This window comes from Lutjanus erythropterus, chromosome 20 (assembly GCF_056507025.1).
Source record: "Lutjanus erythropterus isolate fLutEry1 chromosome 20, fLutEry1.hap2, whole genome shotgun sequence".
NCBI lineage: Eukaryota > Metazoa > Chordata > Actinopteri > Lutjaniformes > Lutjanidae > Lutjanus > Lutjanus erythropterus.
In genome coordinates this window covers 1,910,852-1,931,368 of record NC_139336.1, presented here as the reverse complement: position 1 = coordinate 1,931,368, position 20,517 = coordinate 1,910,852, and the positions used below count along the sequence as shown (strand labels likewise).

The 20,517-nt window shown below is 37.5% G+C and overlaps 1 protein-coding gene across 1 annotated transcript; it reads left to right on the top strand.

The window, feature by feature from the left end:
• The first annotated feature begins 10,612 nt into the window (after positions 1-10,612).
• On the top strand, positions 10,613-18,795 carry LOC146307988 (E3 ubiquitin-protein ligase MARCHF3-like). The gene is made up of 5 exons (XM_084746226.1): positions 10,613-10,731; positions 14,955-15,261; positions 17,208-17,412; positions 17,850-18,059; positions 18,134-18,795. The coding sequence occupies exons 2-5, from the start codon at positions 15,011-15,013 to the stop codon at positions 18,290-18,292; spliced, it is 825 nt and encodes a 274-aa protein (XP_084602352.1). The 5' UTR covers positions 10,613-10,731; positions 14,955-15,010; the 3' UTR covers positions 18,293-18,795.
• The last annotated feature ends 1,722 nt before the right edge of the window (positions 18,796-20,517 follow it).

Genomic DNA, 20,517 nt, shown 5'->3' with positions numbered 1-20,517 from the left:
TGGTACCCGTTTGTCTGCCTCTCCAGCGTGCCACCAGTTTCCAGCCTTGCTCTGCCTGCCTGCCCAGTTTCTCCTGAGAGCCCTGCATCAACTCAAGATGTCCATTCCTGTTTTGTTTGAAAATAAAACCACCTAAAACTGAACTGCTGTCTGGGTCTCGGTTTTGGGTCCAGTTCTCTCCATTGCATACAGCATTTCTATCCAGATTCATGTAATTCATAATTCTGTCATAATTAAATCTTGAGTTACGACCAAAAATGTGTTTAGTGAGGTCTCCATGACCTTTGACCACCAAAATGTAATCAGTTCATCTTTGAGTCCAAATGAACATTTGTGTCAAGTTTGAAGAAATTCCCTCAAGGTGTTCTTGTGATGTGACAAGATACGACAAGAATGAGATGACCTGAGAATATAATGCCTCTGGCTATAAAAACATAAGGGCAGTAAAGTAAAAAAAAAAAGGCTGATCTGTCCAGTAGTATTTGAGATTAGCACACACACACACTCACGCAGAAGCAATTACATGATGCCCTTCTGGCTTATACGTGGCAGGGATAAAAATATGCACTACTTTTAGAACAAACACTTAAAGAATGAGACAGTGGGCCAGTCCTGTGTCCCCACAGACTGAATGTGTGTCAGTTAGCTGCCGAACTGCTCAATACTGAAGTGAGTCACAGCTTTGACCCTCTGAAACACTGAGAGAAGCAGTCAGACGAGAAGGACTGGCTCACTGGTTTGTTCACTTTTCCTCCAGTGTAGACGCACCCACAGTATCGCCGTTCGTGGTGTGACACATCAAAGGCCCTGATTGATTGGCACCATTTTTTGTTCCCCACCCGCATTCCAGGAACTCTGTCTGTGATTGGTTAGGTTGATTATAGAGGCTTCTTTGCATAGATATGAATACAGGTGTGCTTGAAGATTCTGACTTCCTCTTTGGCACAAAAAGTTTGAAAACCACCAGTGTAATGGTATTTAAACTGGGTCCACCTAACTTTGGTGTCTGCAATCTGTGGCTCCAGAGCTGCAGGTGACTCTGTAGCTGCTCTCCAGTGGCTCCCCATGGCTTTGGCAAAAGATTATGTGGAAATGAATGATAGTTTTTTTTTTTTTGTGGTTTGTTTAGTTTTTACCATTTTGATCTTCATTTATCATTGTTGTAGGTCTACATTGGGAAAACTCAAATTTTCAAGGCAAGGCCAAAAGAGTTTTGAGTTTTGAGTCCAACTCAAATTCTTAAGTTCTGAAAAAGTTTTACCAACTACAAATCTTTTGTTGAGATAAATAACATTTCTTGATTTAATAAAAAAGAAATCAAAACATTTTAAAAATTTGAAAAATCATTGAGCAAATTCATTGAAGAGAAAACGAACAATGATTAAAATTTTAATATTTTCAATTGAAACATTTAATTTTCAGGCACTAAAATAATGACAAATCAGGTTCGCAGCTCACTGTGACCAATATTTAAAAATACTTTTTTGTTGTTGTTTTATTTATTTATTTATTTATTTATTGTATAGGCTACATATTTTTTATAGTTAAAATATGTCAATTTTAATTTACAGTGTAAAAATAATTGATTCAACTCAATATTTCAATAGCCCAGTGAGCCCAACTTAAACTCTTGAGCCTTGAAATAAATTTTAAAACATTTTGCCACCCTATAATGTTTAGTTGAGATAATAAAAAAAATACTATTTTGAAGTGAAGTATGAAGCTGATTTGTCTTTAGTTGGATGCTTGAAAAATTAAATAAAAAATTACTTAAATAAAAACATTATTAGTTGTTAAAACTTTTGCTCAAAAATCAAATCTATTTAATTAAGTTGCCTTGAAATTTTAAGTTTTCTCAATTTTCTATTCTTTACAGTGTGTTAGCTTGTTGCAATGAGAGGTGTGAATGAAAATGCTGAGTTGCGTTTACTGAATTGTTGAATTGAGTTGACTTAATCAAATATTTTAATTTGACTGTAATCAAAGAGTACATGTAACACTAACCAAATTTAAGCACTGATAACCTCCTGCTTTTAAGTTTGTCAAGTTTGTTAAGTTTTGCCTCAGTTATATATTAATATATAAATATATTATTAATTATTGTTATTAATTATTATATATTAAATACTTTTAAAAGTTGGTCACAGTGAGCTGTGAACCTGATTTGTCGTTATTTTGGTGGTTTTAATTGAAAACATTAAAATTTTAACCACTATTTGCAGGTATGTTGCAAGTGAAAGTTTGAGTTTTCTCAACTTTTACAGTGCAGACGTACAATAATGATGAATGAAAATTAAAATAGTAAAAAAAAAACTGTTATTCATCTCCATATCTTTTTTGCCAAAGCCACAGGGGGCCACTGAAGAGCAGCTACAGGTTGAGACCACTGATCTAGATAATCATTGCATGGACCGCCATGATGTATATCTTCATTTATAGTCAGTGACGTGTTCCAGCATCTTTGGTCATCTTTGGTCCCCCGATCTTTTCTCCAGTGCCACCATGAGGCTGACATTTGTGGTTTGGAGTAAAATATCTTGTCAGATAAATTACTATGAACTTTGGCTCAGACCTTCATGTTCCCTGTGCCATCATCAGCTCACTCTTTTCAGCCCAACAGTCTGTTAGCAGTTCCCAGCAACCTCAGCGGTACATTGTGTTTAGTGCTAATGAACAAATGTTAGAATGGTGCTTTTAGAAATAGGCTGAACTTCTGCCAGATCAATTATTGTTTGTCATGCAGTTTTTAGGATAGGGTCAGACTAACTGAACCACTTGAACGATCTGGCCTCAAAAGTTTGGTGATTTTTTCTTGCTAACCTTTATCTCACAAAAATTCAGCATTTGAATCCTTTTTTTTTCAGTTCTATCTCTGATTATTGTTAAAAATTGTGGAGTGGGGGACCACAAACGTTTTTCGACTTCTGAAAAAGTAGTGGAACCATTGGTGTATATACTTCTCATACATGCGTTTTTTTACGTCTCAGTTATGTCCCTGTGCAGCTGTGACATTACCCATGAGGATCAATAAGTCTTATCTGTCATGTTTCATGATGAGCAAACAAACAGGAGAAAACACACAGAACATACAGTCAGAAAGAACACGGAGACAGAACAGGACTGATGAAATCCTGCATGTTGAGAAAGACGCTGCCTCATCAGAGGCTCATGTTGACTTTCAACTTTTAGATAAATAAATGTTTCTAATTCTTGTGGTGGAAATGCTGGCCACTGACATTATAAATGCTTTGTCAAATAAACAACTGGCATGGATATAATATGCATACATATTGTGCTATAGCTCCACCTTCTGTGAAACTGAAGAACTACAGTGCATACAGGACACGCTACAGCTGAGATCTGTAGCACTTTTGATTTAAGTGGAAGCAGACAAAAAACAATTTTAAATCTAATTCGTTTTTTTAATTTGATTATTTTTTTAATCTACACACAAGTCACCCACCATGGTGGAATGTTAATCATCATCAACTAAAAAAATATCCTACAGTGTTATAAAATACATTCAACATGCAAAATGTCTCTATTTAATCTGCAAGAGTTTGGTGATGAATGGTTTCATATAGAAGTAACACAACAGTTTCCTGTGGATAAAGTGTTGACCTATAGGGTTACAGTAAGTTGTCCTGACTCTAACAGTACTTAAATTGTACTTTTCAAAATAAAGTACAAAGGAAAGTTTGGTAACACTTGACCAAGCTGTGTGCATAAGACTGACATTACTTGAGTTGTTTTTATAAAAGAACAGCATGCAATGACACTGATCATTTACAAGAAATGAAAACATTAAGCAAGACTCTAATTTCCATGTGTTCTTACACATAACAATTAAACACAAGAAATATAATTTAAAGTGCAGTACAAAGTACAGTAAATGCAGGTGCCTACCATAATAAAGCAGTAGATACATCCTGCACTGTACAAAATGAAACACAATAACTGTCCTATTAAGTGAGCAGGTTACCAGTGCAGGTGCCTTACAGAGTAAAAACACTAAGTATACATTGCAGCCATGTCATGACACTTGTTATGAACATGAAGAAATCTTTATGTAAACTCCAATGCCAGTTTATTTGAGGTCAAATGAAATTATTCATGGAATTGTTCTAAAAGCATCTGACAATGTAATGACATCTTTATGACAAGTCCACTCTGTCACTGTGGTTGAGATCAAGGACAATGCTCACTGCAAAATTGTAATGGTCTTATGATGGCCTGCATCAAAACCAAGTGCATATGACAGCATAATGTCATGTTAAAACATAAAGCTTCTTTAAGTTTCATTATGTCAAGTTGTCATAAGAAAGACATCTCAAGCAATGTCAACTTTGCATTAAAAATGACATAATTGACCAAAAGACATATGACAACAGTTATAAAGAATCCATGATTATGATCGATGTGATGTGATGTCATGTCAGTCCTGTGCACACCCCATCAAATTACCAAAAGTTTAAGAGTAATTAAAAAATGTAGAGGGATAAAATGAATATGAATCTGCTAGATCCTGTTTTGCAAAGTGACAGAGGATAGAAATAATTAAAAAATATATACATATATACATATCTTTTCTTTTTTGTTGTTTTTTGGTACATTGACCGTGGAGACAAGGTTCAAGGGAGGACAGGCTGGTACAGTAGGTGTACTGGCTGGATGGAACAATGGATCAATACAAGAAAAGGCAGTAGGCCCCACCTCCAGCGATGACACCAACCCTGACCCTTGTGGCTTCAGGCTCCACCCTGTGGAGGTCTTGCTGTTAGTACAGTACTCAAAAGCAATCAGTCAAAGGGTGAAACTGCCTTGTTGCGGATGGCAACCGCTGACATCAGATTTGTCAATATAAGATCAAATGATAAATAGACAACATGTGTGGACTGTGGTCTGCCCGTTTAATACCTGTTTAACAAGTTTAAAATGTAATGAGATGATGCCCATGTTTCCTGGTTGACAATACATTTATAGTTTAATGTCTTTTTATGTGATGAATTCACATATGTTTTGCTTTGGATTCACATAATTTGTTTGAGTTGATAAGCTTAAAAGTTGGAGGTTATCAGAGCTTAAATAAAGTTAGTGTTACATGTATCCTTTGATTACAGTTAAACTGAAATGTTTGATTAAACTAACTCAAATATTTATCAGTATTTTAATTCACATTCACCTCTCATTACAGCAAATTAATGTGCTGTAAAAATAAAAAGTTGAGAAAACTTCAAATTTCAAGGCAACTTAATTCAATAGATTTGAGTTTTGAGTCCAATTCAAGCTTTGAAAAAGTATTACCAACTAATAATGTTTTGTTGAGATATTTTTTTATTCAGTTTTCAAATGTCCAAATAAAGACAAATCAGGTTCATAGTTCATTGTGAACAGTTTTTAAATTAGGATTGTTTTGGGTGGTTTTTAAATCTCACAAGATTCAATTTTATCTAAAGAAGAAAAGTAAATTATCTCAACAAAAGATTATAGGTCGGTAAAACTTTGTTTGGTTTATTTCAAAACTTTCAAAGTTTAAAAACTTTCTCAAAGTATTGAGAGTTTGAGTTTGACAACAAACATGAAAACAGGTGGAGCACACGGATGGACATACACTCCACCAATTTTCACATGTTTGGGCCTATTTTTCAATTGACAAGACCGTGACAGGATTAATTAATTAATTTTCATTATTTTCTGATATTTAATGGCACAAACAACTACTTAATTAATTAAAGATCGAAAAATAGAGCCAAACATGAATGTATGTCTTTGTAAGACTGAACAACAAATAGTCAGTGATAGAAAAAGTACTCAGGTCTTTTACTTCAGTAAAAACAGGAGTGGTTTGAGGATGCAATAAAGTTGGTCAAACTTTATATAATTTATTTAAATAAATGAATACATTTCATTCAATTGACAAGACTGTGACAAGATTAATTAATTAATTTTCATTATTTTCTGTCATTTTATGGACCAAACAACTAATCAACTAGTTGAAAAATTATTGTCAGATCGATGTTTTTCACCAACAACTGATTGATCAACCGTGAATATAATGGACAGATTGATCGGCAATATATCATTTGGAGCCCTAATCTTGATGCAGGTTATTACAAACATATACGCATGCTTAATACTTTGGTAATGAGAAATAAATTATTTTAGGCTGAGTTAACAGGACATCCCATTGCTTTTATTTCCCCTCATCAGGAAAACAATATAAAACATTTTAGCCTACTGAATTATAAGAATATAATTAAGACACTGCTAAATTTATTCCACACTCCTTCATTTATTTGGTGACCCAAATAAAATCTCCTGTGACCCACCTGTGGGTCTTTGGGAATGACTGCTCTAAAAAAACACCAGGCAGGGCTGAGAGCTGTGATATCCTCCGTTCAGGCGGTGCCTCTCACCTTGAGCCAGTGCAGGGCAGCTCCTTCCTGCTGCTGTTTTCAGTCCAGCCTCTGTAGACTTCCTCCACCGAGGCCTCCTGATGAAAACAGCACACTGCAGCACCGTTAGCTACAATAAGAAACAAGGCCACGAATACATTCAACTCACTTCCTTCATTTATATCCTGCAGATCTGGCTTTATTCTCTGTACAGCTGCCCTGCTGTAAACAGATTTTTAAAATCTAACTTTATCTAACCCAATAAGTATGTCACTAGCTATCAGTCATGAGACTGGACTGTTTGGAGACCTTGAAAGTCAGAAAAACACTGACTGTGTTCAAGCAGGAAACTCAGGGAAGAGATAAAACAGATCATAAACCTGCTTTTCAGAGACATTACCTTTCAGATGGAATTTGTTCTGGCTGTTTACATAAATATCCATTCCCTCCAACCATATCCTGATCTAGGGCTGAGCAATATAAAGAAATAACTGTCATTCATGTTTTTGCCAAAGTCACAGGGAGCCACTGGAGAGGGACTAAAGAGCCTCATAAAGCCCCAGATCTGCAGACAGTGCAGACCCCTGCACTAACACATACTGCTGCAGTATGCATACAACTGGGACATACTACATCCTCATAAAATGGTGCCTTGAGCTTTGACCCTCTCACTCATACACCCATCACATAGGACTGTGGGTCAGGATAACCAGAAAAGCATGCTGGCTTGCATACTGCATGTATTGGGACATTTTAATAACATTAACATTTTCTGGCATACTAAACAGTGTATCAGTGTGTGTATTGGAACACACAATTAATGTCTATTTCCTCATTTAATATTGGTAATGTAATTTGTGAAGAGAGACAGAGGTTGACATTGACGTACCTGCACAATCTAACACAATCCAATACATAAAATGTAGTTCAATATAGTTGAATGTATGCCAGAGACCTCTTTCAGTGCTGTATAGAATTGCATTACACTGACTGTAGTGTGTATAAATATCAATAGTGGAGGAAGTATTCACATCGTTTACTTAAAGGGGAGATGCAATAGGATTTTATTTATTTGTTATTATTTAATCTTATTTATTTGTTAGGCAGTCTCATTAAAATTAAGATTTCTTTTGCAAGAAAGGCCTAAGAACAGAACACATTCACAAGAATATAATGAGCAGACAGAACAACAGAACTACACAATAAGAAGGAACTGGAATAAAAACAGCTACAAGAATCACAAAAATCATCTGATAATAAAGCTTTAAAATCTCCAAGAGGAATGTAGGACTCTGGTTTGTGTCCAGTTTGCAGTTCATCCCATTTGACAGGTGCCTAATACATAAAACCACTTCTGCCAACATTAGTGTGTACGTGAGGGATGTCTGAGGTGATGTCATTACTGGATCATGTACTATAGTTACTAGTTAGAAAGGGTTTGTCTGAGCTGTTTGTAAAGGCACCAGAAATATAGTTGAGTCTCTTTCTCAGGATGTCAAATACCCACGTTTTGGGTTAGTAAAGTGTCCTGTACACAGCAAAATAACCACCAGACACTTCTAGTGGGTCAAAAGTGATGATTAAAAGGGGTTATGTTTATGACTGTATGCACTGTTTTTCTGAGAAAATGTTGCATATTATGCCTTTAAGTAAAAGTACTAATACAACACTGTAAAAATACTTATGCACTGAAAATGGTACTTAAGTAAAAGTAAGCCATGTAAGTATAATCAGGAAAATGTAATTGAAGTACTAAAAGTAAAAGTACTCAATGCACAAAAAGCAGGATCTCTTCACATTTGTGAAGCTGGAACCAAATGTTTTTCATGAAAACCAAAAAAGTTGCTGTTTTAATCTTCTTTAAGTCTGCTAATTGATTAACTGACAAATTATTTCAGCTGTACTGGGTAGTTTAATTCAAAACATCATATTTTATAAACCAGACGTTTTGTGTGTAATGAATCCTAATCTGTAAAGTAACCTGTTACTAAAACTGTCAGACAAATGTAGTGTAGCAGTTTTTAGGACTGCAACCAACAATTTTTTTTCAGCAATTATTAATTGGTTATTTTCTCAATTAATCAATTAGTTGTTTAGTCCATGAAATGTCAGAAAATGGTGGAAAATGTTGATCAACGCTCAAGATGACGTCCTTAAATGTCTTGTTTTGTTGACATCTTAAAAATATTCAGTTTATTATCAGAGAGGAATAAAAAAAAAAGATTGTTAAAATAGATGGAGATTAATTCAATAGTTGACTAGTAACAGATTGATCGTTGTAGCTGTTTTATGTTGGTTGTTAGCTATATTAGTTTGTCCAGCTATTCCTTCCTTTACTGTGTGCAATTTATTAATTGATGTATTGATATTAAGACTAAAAATGTTGACATTTCCACCCAGTGAAACATTTCATCACTAGAGATCATGATAATGAATTGGCAGCTGTGTGCACTGTGCATGGTAGGATATTGTTCTTTATTTTAAAATATAATAATCCCCATTTTTATTAAATGTGTCTGTAACCTGTTTATGTATTTTGTTTAATCTGTAACTATAATGGAATACTGTTACCTATTTTGTATCTAGATTATGTAATCCTGTTACACGTAATCAGTTACTCCCCAAACTACAGTGAGTAATAAAGTAGCAAATATTTTGAGTATTTTTATAATTAAGTGCAGTACCTCAGTAAATGTATTTAGTTACATTCCACCACTGATAGGCTTATTTTGTTTTATACTTACCTTGTTTATGCAAAAGAAGCGTGGACAAAACAGAATGTGATTGGCTCAGAGAAACCAGTGACCGTAATACAAGTTTGCCCTAAACTTCGCCTCACAGGCACGGCTTCCTTTCAGAGTGCGTCTGCCTCCATCGCGTTCTAACATACGGATAGTGAAGACTAGCCCACCAGGGGCGAAATGATGAATGAAATAATAATTGTTACCAGAGAAATAAATATTAAGAGTTGTTTATAGGCCAACTATATGCTAAAAGTAAGCAGAGTCTAAAGTGAAGCTCTGCCTGTAAGGCAAAATTGAGGGTATTAAATATCAGTAAGTGTCGACAGCTGAAGCGAACAACAGCTCCAGCTCAAAGCGGAAGTTCTGTCTGACATGACAGCAGAGGAGTTGAATACACACACACAGGGGCGTCACTAGACCTAATACTGTACTGGGGCACACCTGGGGCACAAAGAATTCATGAGAGTGCGCAAAGTGCGTGAGAAAAAAAAAACATATTCAGCACTTATTTATCATAAAAAAACATAAATAGTTCTTTAAACTATTCAATCATATCAGACTATGTTGTTGCCTAGATCTTTGATTAACCACCTGAAATGTACTGCGGTAATGCATTTGTCCTACTTGTGCACTTTACTCTAGACTTCTAAACATCTGCAAATTGAACTTAATTAAACTTGAATGGTTTAAAAATTTGGCTCAGGACTTGTTGATAGGGAAAAATGTTTCTTCCTGAAGATAGACCATTTGAGAACCACTGCACCATCCATAGGCTATATCTGTCAACTAACACAAGCTTACTCAAAATCATCATTGATGCAGAACCAGCAGACCATAACCAACATTATGTTTCATGCTGATGAAACTCACTGGAAATTCCCCCCACAGCTCGTACAGCAAATTAATATGGTTGTCTTGATACCTGGAATAACGTTAGCTAACTTAGCATTAACTTAAGACAGACTTATGTTGCCTAGCTAGCTAGGACTTCACTTACCTCTCTCATTCCTCGCTGCTTTATCCCTGCTGCGGGCGAATATCTTTCTGATATCCATCTAGGAGTTACAGTTCGCGTCAAATCAAAATCAAAATAATATATTTAACAAGTTGTTGTCGGCTAACGTTACCTACCTCACGCAGTGATTCTCATCGCCTGCCCCCCCCCCCCCTCTCTCTCTCTCTCTCTCTCTCTCGCTCTCTCGCTCTCTCGACTTCGAGTTGACACTGAAGTATTATCAGCCGAAGTCGCTACACGTGAATAAATTACCATATTAATTAGCCATGTGCGCATTGTTTATGTGGAGTGAATACAGTAGCAATGAATTACCATACTAAGTAGTATTTGCGCTGTAGTCTATGCTATGTAGACTTAAAACTCTGAAGTGATTTTTTTTTATTGGTGAAATTTTTACTGGGGCACTGCAGATCAATACTGGGGCACGTGCCCCAGTGAAATCTGTCTGGCGACGCGGCTGCACACACATACACACACACACACACACACACACAGGTGGACAACAACAAACCGACACTTCTGATCAGTGCTTAGCGTCCGAGCTGTTGGTGCTGTGAATACTGGACTTCGGCTGAAGGTAAGTGTGTGGAGTTTGACAGAAATAACGGAAAGGTGTGGCTCGTTAGCGGGGCCTGCTGGAACGTTCACTTCCCCTGTCTGTGTGTGTCTGTCATCATAACAGACACGAGCTCAGTCCGCGTGCGAAATGACTTCAGCTAAACGTCACGCCGCTGTGTGTCTGCAGGCCTCAGAACATTACTTATTTCATGATATAATCATTGCAGTACTTGTTTTCCCATGCTGCTTTGCTGCTCATGTTAAGACACTGTACTACTGTTGCACATTGTCCAGTACTGAGATCATATTGTGAGCAGTAGCTAGCTAACCTAGCAAAATGTTGAAGACATCCGTTGTTTGTTCAGAACCCCTAACATGGAGTCAGTCAGTCAGTGTCAGGCAGAGCTGACTCAACTTGTTGATCAGTCAGTACATTCCTCAGCTGTTGCGGTGCCACACATCAGGCTACATAATCAGGCTGGCTGCCAGAGTGACAGGACATGGCAGTGGTGAGAAGAGTATTGAAAATCTGTTCTCATGTACAAGTACCGTTACATTACTAAACAAATATAAACTTACATTGCTACCAGTGTAATTACTGCCATGACTATTGAATAAACTCATTAATACATTTTATTTGGAAACGTGTGCTGCTGCAGCGTTTTGTTTTGTTTTTCATTTGTATATCATTGTTTTCATTGTTTGTGGTTTGTGATCAGATCACCTGATTCGCTGCGAAAATGCAGATGAGAGTTTTGGCTATTAAGTCAAGTTGTACTCTGTACTCTACTATGATTTTAAAAGTAACTAAGTTGGTTACATCCTGTAATGCGTATGTAAGTACAACTAAAATTACAGACTTGAAAATCTACTACTAAAGTACAAGTACCCCAAAAAATTACTTGATTACAGTAATTTGAATATCTGTAATTAGTTATTTCCACCCCTGGTACATTGGCTGTCTTTGTGAAGACATCTAAAGGGAGAGTCCATGCCCAAATTAAAAATAGATATTTTACCTCATACCTGTAGAGCTATTTATCCATCTTGATAGTTCTGGTGTGAGCTGTGGCGTTTTGAAGATGCCAGCAATAGAGATGTCTGCCTTCTCTCCAATGCTTGTGGCACTCAAAGAGCCAAAACATACATTGGAAAAACTATTCTCTTTCTACAGTCAACTGACACTGTGAATGTGCAGAAGGAAACGTGTCTACTCATGGATGAAAGGCTTGTGACACCCTGGTGTCCTCCTCTGCTGTGATATGATTGCCGGATGTATGAATTTGCACAGTGTTAAAATTAGGGATGTTCCTGGTGCTTCATTTCTCTGTTGATTAAACACAAAATTTAATTTAGACTAGTGGACTAGTCTTACAATACGAAAACACTCAGAAAGCAGTTAAATAATTGATTGATCATGTTGTCTGAAAAGTGTATTAAGAGTCATTTAAAGCCGTTAATCACAGTCTACAATCGCCAAATTCTATTTTAAGTGCTGCTGATATATGTGCCACTTTGTGTCATGCAGTACAAACGTTGCACATTAACCAACAAAACATGACAACAATTCACTAAATGCTTCACCTTTTCAGACCAAAAGGATCATAGTGTCTGCAGGTAATTGATCATTTATCCAGAGCTGATATTAGCTGCAGCCTGCTACACAGTGTGGCTAACATTAGCAGTGCTAGCAGCAGCAGAAGCTCTGCTTGCAGGTTAATGTCTGTGTCTGTGCTGAATGTGGTCACATGGTGCTCCAGTCATATGGTTGTATATCAGTTTATTCTGTCGCAGTCCACATTCAATGTTCTTTCCATTTTCTATATTAAAACACTGCCAAACTGCTCTGGTTTTATGAGCTGTCATCTGTCCCACTTTGCTGATAACAACATATGAGGTTGCGTGGACCATATGAGGCTGCCGTCTAATGGGGTCACAGCCTTGACTAGTGGTGGGCGGCTGCATGACATCTTAGAGGCAACAGTTATCTGGCATTGTGCATGAGTAAAATATTGATAAATAGTTAAGTGACTAGTATTTCTGGTGCCAACTACGAGGGTGGCGATGTTTAATCATGTAGTTAGTTAATGGTGCAGATCCCTAGTTAAAACTGTGGAGAAGTCCATCCATTCATCCATTTTCTGTAACTGCTTATTCCCGAAGGGTTGCGGGGGGGCTATCCCAGCTGACATTGTGGGAGAGGCGGGGTACACCCTGGACAAGTCATGGAGAAGTCATTAATTCCAATTTTTCAATAAAATGCACTGCTATTCCTGTCTAATAAGGGTAGCAGATCGTATGCTTCACAAAGTATTATAGATTCAACTAAGGCTGCGGCTAATGATTATTTTCATTGTTGTATAATCTGTTTTACTTGATTGGCTGTGTTTTAATTGATTAGCTGTTTGGTCTAAAAAAGTTTAATTGGTTTTCCCAAAGCCCAAGATGACGTCCCCAAATGTCTTGTTTTGTCCACAAACCAAAGATATTCCGTTTACTGTTACAAAGGAGTAAAGAAACCAGAAAATATTCAGATTTAAGAAGCTGAAATCAGAGAATTTTGTGTTAAAAATGTTCAAACTGATTAATGGATTATCAAAATAGTTGACAAATAATTAAATAATCATTTAATTATCAATTAATAGTTGCAGCTCTAGATCCAGTGTGCACAGGTTATGTGACACAACACTGCTGAGCGTAGACTGCTGTTCATGACAAAAAGGAGAAAGAGATGACATTTCTTCACAGAGGTAAATGTGAAGCCAGTGTGCATGGTGTGTTCACAGCACTCTCCAGTGCTCAGTGAATATAATATTTGGTGTCACTGTCAGACTCATCCTGTCATGACTCATCACTCATCGTGTTGTTAATTATAGCTTATTATGCAATGGTTTTACTGGGACTGTCCCTTTATCCTCACAACACATCTGCATTTGTTTTGACCTCAAAATAAATCTCATTATCTGGTTTTGACCTAGTGCTGTTTAGAACAGTCTCATTCACTGTGACACCTAACCTACTTTACATGTCAGTCACTTTACATGAGAAAGGAAATAACACCCCATTCGCGCCTGTGTTTAAAATCTGTATCCAGTAAGTGATCCAGATTATGTTTACACCTGCCTAAAACACAAACACATTGCAACACAATGCAATTTAATACCTGGTATAAATGATGATGAGATGATTTCATTAAAACTGAGAGTAGTGAAAACATTGACTGAAACTGAATATGTTGAATAAATGGTATATTCCCTGCCATTATCTTTGGATTATCCAATGTGCACACACTTTAATGACATGTTCACATTATTGCTAGATATTAAAAGGATAGTTCACCCAAAAATGAAACTTCTGTCATGATCTACTCACCCTCATGCTGATTGAGGGACAAGTTTATTTTGTTAGTCCACAAAACACTGCTGAAGTTTCACAGGAAAACAGTGTTTCAGAATCTCCCAAACAATGGAAGTGAATGGTGACCAGTTTTCAAACATAAAAAATAACCCCCCCAGAAAACCATAAAACACCTTCATACTCTCCTAAGGTCTCCTAAAGTCCTGACATGCCATTCGTACATCGTCAGACTACACCCACCCAGTTCAGACGTGTATGTGAACGTGGCTCCAAGCTAAGGATCAACAGTGAAGAGTCAGGCTAAAAACATGGTGTAAATATGTTGGGGCTTGAGGAGACTTGGATCACACCAGACGAGCAGTATGGAGGTATTTCATGTTTTTATTCTGTTGTTCTTTTTTACGTTTCAAAACTGGTCACCCTTCACCTCCATTGTTTGGGAGATTCTGCAACACTGTTTTCCTGTGAAACTCCAGCAGAGTTTTGTGGACTGAAAAACTAAACTTGACCAATTGGCAGGAGGGTGAGTAGATAATGACTGAATTTTCATTTTTGTATGAACTATCCCTTTAAAGCTACGCCACTGGTGGATCAAATGACTTGAAATCATCACATATTCTGCAGTTCCACTCAGCTCCACCAAGTCTTTTAGGTACTTTTAACTCATTGCTTGGTCTTTATAACCTGTAAAGTCTACGCTTAACAGCAACAAGTGTTGGTTTTTATTGTAAAAGCTCTGATGAACCCATCTACTGCTCAGCTGCAGACAGCAGACACACACAGATAGAAACCAGCCGGTGAACATAGTGGAGCTTTTAGCAGCTAAAGGAGACATTCCTCTCTGTCATCAGGTTTATCTGAGTCACATCTCTCTTGTTCCTGTAGATGGGAGATGTCCAATAAGACATTTGTCTGTGTCCATCGCTCTACTGTCTGCCACCATGATGACCAATCGTTGCACGTTATTGCCTGAAGTTTTGCCAAACCAGTGTCTGTCAGCCCATGTGAGCAGCCAGCCTGAGCCGGAGTCTGAGCCCATGTGTGGGTTCTCTGATGAGCCACCTCTGCCGGGGAAAACCATGGAGGAATGCAGCGTGTCCACCAGTGAGCAGCCTCAGTATTACACACCGCTGTCCACCAAGCTGGACAGTCAGCTGATGTCTCCAGGGGTGGACACATATGCCAAACAGTGGTAGGTCATGATGTGCTTTAATTATGATTGAAATCATTTTTCAACTGTTTTTTTCACAATAGTTAATTTGACACTGTTAAAGATAACAACTAAAGCCATAAATTGGGTACAACCCTAATATTTTTCTTCCCTTGCCCAGTCAGGAAAGTTGTTCAGAAATCTACTTGCTCAAGGTCCATTTTTGTTTGTTTTTCAGTGGTTATCAAAAAACAAAAACTAAAGTAATGATCATGTTTAGTCTAAGGATGCAACGTCTATAAATGGTCAGAAATAAAGAAAAATATCCATCCCAGTTTTTCAAAATCCATTGTCTTTTTCTGTCTAAAATCCAAAGATATTCAGTTTAATATGATAACATATAAAGAAAAGTGGGAAATATCCATGGTTGCGACTTCAAAAAGAGTAGTTTTGCCATATTTGCATGACAAATTACTGTATCAATTAATCATTTATCAAAATAATTTAATAGTTTTGATTGTTTTTATCACTTGCCCAGATTTACTATCCTGACATGGCATTTTACTTACTGCAGGCAACCCTTACTGTTGAGCCACAAGGCCCATTTATTAGATATTGTTTTTCTTTCAGAGAAATAATTCTGGGAGATGTAGTTCAAATAAAAGTTCACTCTGTCAGTCTGACAGTGACACTGACTGAGAGAGGTTATAATTGTATGCTTATGTGAGGATATTAGCAAACACACTAATAAATGATTTCTCACCATGTTTCAGCTGTTTAAATGTTTTATAGTGCTGTACCAGCATGCAGATGGTGTTTGATTATAGATACAGTCTACTCAACACTCAACACTTGACCTTTTTGAAGTATGAAACAAGGCTGCAACTGCAATGAAATCACAATATGACCTACAAAAAATTTCAAATTACAAGAGGTTCAATATGTGTTAAATGCAAAATGTGCATCAAATGAACCTTTTGTTCTGACCTATACATCATACTTTTACAGACTTTAGAAAACATCTTTATTTGCCACAGAGCCTTGCAAAAATTACACTAAAATGATATGTTTTAAATGCAAATGCAAATGATTGCAAATCATATTCCAACTGCAAAATCAAAATTGCAGTCAAATATTTTCTCAAAATCATTCAACCGTAAAACATATCTGTCCTACAGTTATCATTTTTTATTATGGATTAATCTGTCAATCATTTTTCTGTAAATCAATTAGTTGTTTGGTCCGTAAAATGTCAGAAAATGTTGAAAAATGCTTTCCAAAGCTCCAGATGACATCCTCAAATATATTGTTTTGTCTACAACTCAAAGATATTCAGTTTACTGTCAGAGAGGAGGAAAGAAACCAGAAAATATTCACATTTAAGAGGCTGAAATCAGAGAATTTGGACATTTTATAATTAAAAAATGTCTCAAACCCATTATTGATTATCAAAATAGTTGGCGATTAATTAAATGATCAGCTCATAATTGATTACTTGATACTTGTTTCAGCCCTGGTACAAAATCAGTGAGAGGTTCATAAATATATACATTTTTTAACACTTGGATCTGTGCATCCGTCCATGTCTAATTTGTGCATGGTGCTCCTGCAGCCTGTATTCATTACTGTAACATTTCATTTACATTCTCTGACACAAACTGGTCAGTCAAATACTCTGTGCATGAAGAGTAAGATCATCATGAAACCTAATGTCATTGGGTGGATGGAGTCAACCCCAGCTTCCTTTTAGGGGTGTCCTTTTAGCTCAGTGGGTCCTCTCTGTCCTTCAGTAAATGTTGGTCAAAAGGTCTTGAGAGGAAACCTGTAGGAGGACTTCAGGTGGTAGAGTCTGTGAATACAGGCCCGACCCAGCAGGTTTCATGTCATGGGGATCTCTGAGATGGAAGGCATTACTTCCTAATGAACATGTAGCTGTGACATCTAAACAAACAAATCAGAGTATCTCCTGTTGTTCTTGTGCTCGTCAGTGCCGTACCAGAGAACCCCATGTGTCGGATCTGTCATGACAGCGGAGCCCAGGAGGAGCTGCTGTCCCCCTGTGAATGTTCCGGGAGCCTGGCCACCATCCACCGCAGCTGTCTGGAGCACTGGCTGTCTGCCTCAGGAACCAGCTTCTGTGAGCTCTGCCACTACCAGTTCACTGTGCAGAGGAAGTCCAGGTCGCTGCTCGAGGTACAGGACCAGTGGGGGACTCACAGTCTGAGGGGCAGGGCCAAAAACAAAATAAAAAGAGAACTAGCTGTATGTGGTGGGGCACCAACATGATGAAAATCATAGTGAAACACTTCCAGTCCCTGGTTTAGTTCTAAAAAAAAGAGGGCACTGTAGCATGTTTTCTCCACTGGCAGGCCACTTAATCCTGTTTTCTGGATTGGAAGGGCACTCTACAGGGTACTTCAGCACATTTTACCTCCCATAGGGGCATCCAATAGGGCACTTTTGCATAATTCTTTCAAACATGAGGGACCCAGAGGTAGTGATTGAATCCCATTCTTGAGTCCACCAGCGTACAGGACAGTCAGTATGAGAAGGATTCAGTCCAGTGATTCACTGTGTCTCATGTGACCTAGAAGTTGACCGTGCTTTCATTCTGCTCGCTGTTGCTGCAGTGGCTGCAGAACCCAAGTCTCCGTCAGGAGAAGCGCACCCTGTTTGGTGACATGGTGTGTTTCCTGCTCATCACTCCTCTGGCCACCATCTCCGGCTGGCTCTGCCTTCGTGGTGCCATCGATCACCTTCACTTCTCCAGCCGGCTGGAGGCCGTGGGGCTCATCGCACTCACCGTCGCCCTCTTCACCATTTACCTCTTCTGGACCCTGGTCAGTATGCTGAGGCCTGTGGGTGTGTGCTTCTCTTTTTAGGTGAATACTAACGTCCGTTCTGTCTTCTTCAGGTGTCTCTCAGGTATCACTGTCGACTGTACAACGAGTGGCGACAGTCCAATCAGAGAGTAGTCCTACTCCTTCCCAGGTCACACAGTGAAGCGTCAGGGCTGCACTCCTTACATGGGGGACAGCGAGGGAAGCAGCTGTCCAAAGAGTCCATAGTGTGAGCACAGGGCTGTCATCAGGGGACAGACTCTGTGAATCTTCTGCTCTCTTTGCACTTTAAAGCTCCGCTCTGACATGTTGTGTCAGAGCTGATGTCGTGTGTGGACGACCACAGGTTCAAGCAGCACTTTATTCTTAAACTCATTATGAACACAGTGAAAGACGGTCTCACCTGGACACAAAGACACCGTCAGCTGATGAGGCAGCCGTCTTGGCTCCTGATGGGGGACGGGCTGCAGTGTTGTGGTCAACCAAAGGACAAAAAGCTGAACACTGTGATCATAATGTGCAGTTACAGCACCATACTCATAGTGAAAAGCTGCTGTTTGACATTTTTACCCCATGATGAAGACATTATGTCTCAAGTGTTGCCTCAAGAAGCAGTCTGACATTTTGGGAAATCTTGTTTGCAGAGTCAAGTGAGAAGTTAAATGTCAGTTTCCTAAAACGTGGGACTGTTCCTTTAAGAACAACTGTTGTACTGTAGACACCTACTTCAGATGAGACAGAATGTGTTTGCGCTGAAGTTGGTTCCTGGTGTTAAACTCTGATCTGTGAGGGTCATGTGATGTGCCTCAAGTGACGTCAAGCACAGCCTTAAAGTCCTCTGCTGGTTCTTCATCCACTCTGAGTAACACGTCTGTTGGACACTTATGATTGATTGATTGGGGCACATTAAACCAAAGGCTATTTTTTTATTTGAAACATGTTGTTGTTTGCTCTGTTTCATGTGTGTTGATGTAGAAAAATAAAATTCAATGTTCAATACAGTTGATTCGATGTGGTTAATTAATTAATGACATAATTAATGTGGATTTTTATTATGAGCAGCGTTCTTACAACTTTCCAGTTCGACTTACTGCAATACGTTTTTCTGAGTTTTCAGCTCAGACTCATAAGGGATTTTTTTTTTTTTGAGAAAAAAACAAACGACAAACAAACTTTTCTTCTTTATTTTAAGTTGAATCTCTGAGTTTTAGAACCCCCCCAAAAAAATTTATTTTAAAAATTAAGTAAAGTGAGATGAGATTGAAAAAAAATCTTAATTATGAGATAAATCGTTGAAATTATGAGATTAAAAAAAGTCAAATTTATGAGATTAAGTCAAAATTTTGACTTTTTATCTCATAATTAAGACTCACCATGGGGATATTTCTTATTTCAGTGGTGGAAATGGCCTTCCATATGAATATTTTCAGCTAAAACCATTACATTTTTATTTATTTACATTAAAACTCAAAAATCTATTGCAGTAAGTTGCAATGAAATTTAACTTGTCTCAAGTCTTCTTTTTTTTTTTTTTTTTTTTTTACAGGATATAAAAACTAAAATACTGTTTTGTGATAGAATTCTGCAGAAGGGTAGTAGTTTGATAAAGTAGTAAACAGTTCCTACATGAAGCTGCTTACAGCGAGGTGTGTGGATTATCATGAGGACCTGAGTCATGATTTCTGGAAAGAAACGGTTTTGAATTTTTCAGATGTGTTTTTTGGTGATGTTCTGTTTTTTCTTGCGTTTTGAGCATAAGCAGAGTACCATTTGGCTCCATTATATTGGAGAGAAAAATTCTCAAAACTTCCTCTTACAACATGTAAGAGGAAATACTGAAGGGACTCAAGGGACACATTTAACCAGACACTCCTCCTTACATGTAGGAGTAATCTTTAAGAGCAATTGCATGATTACTCACATGTGCAAATACATCAGTATCATATCTTTCAAGCGAAAAAGTCATATATTTAGCCATTTCCTGTGTACACAGATACAATCTTTCAAAGCATTTCAATTTTATTGAAACGTGATGAATTACATGCCACCAGTGTTCAGTCAATTAGTGTTTTTGCAATAAACTAGTTTTTTATTTGTCAGTTGTTTAGTACCTAGCATAAAACAGCATTACTCTTAACATATTTTAAATAAACACCACACATTTTGTTTTTTCTGAATTTAGAACAGTTAGAATGCTGAATGTTCACTGACTGATTCTCTGTTTTTTAGTTGTAAGAAATAATAAATAATCTTGTTGAAGGCATAGCTGTTAAATTGATCAAAATGTTAATGGGAGTTTGGCAGCAGTGAGACAGGCAGTCACTGAACTCATCATCCAGTTATTTCGGAGCAGTGGGCTTTGATTTTCAGGAAAACAGGCTGAACTTTGACAGACAACTGATAAACTGATAATTACTCGTCCTCACTTTATATTGTCAATATATGATACTGTGCTCGT

Bases quoted from the DNA above. Each gene is read 5' to 3' on its own strand.
- LOC146307988 (XM_084746226.1), top strand. From the start codon at position 15,011: ATGATGACCAATCGTTGCACGTTATTGCCTGAAGTTTTGCCAAACCAG. The intron at 15,262-17,207 runs GTAGGTCATGAT...TGTGCTCGTCAG, and splicing joins GACACATATGCCAAACAGTG to TGCCGTACCAGAGAACCCCA. The intron at 18,060-18,133 runs GTCAGTATGCTG...TGTCTTCTTCAG, and splicing joins TTTACCTCTTCTGGACCCTG to GTGTCTCTCAGGTATCACTG.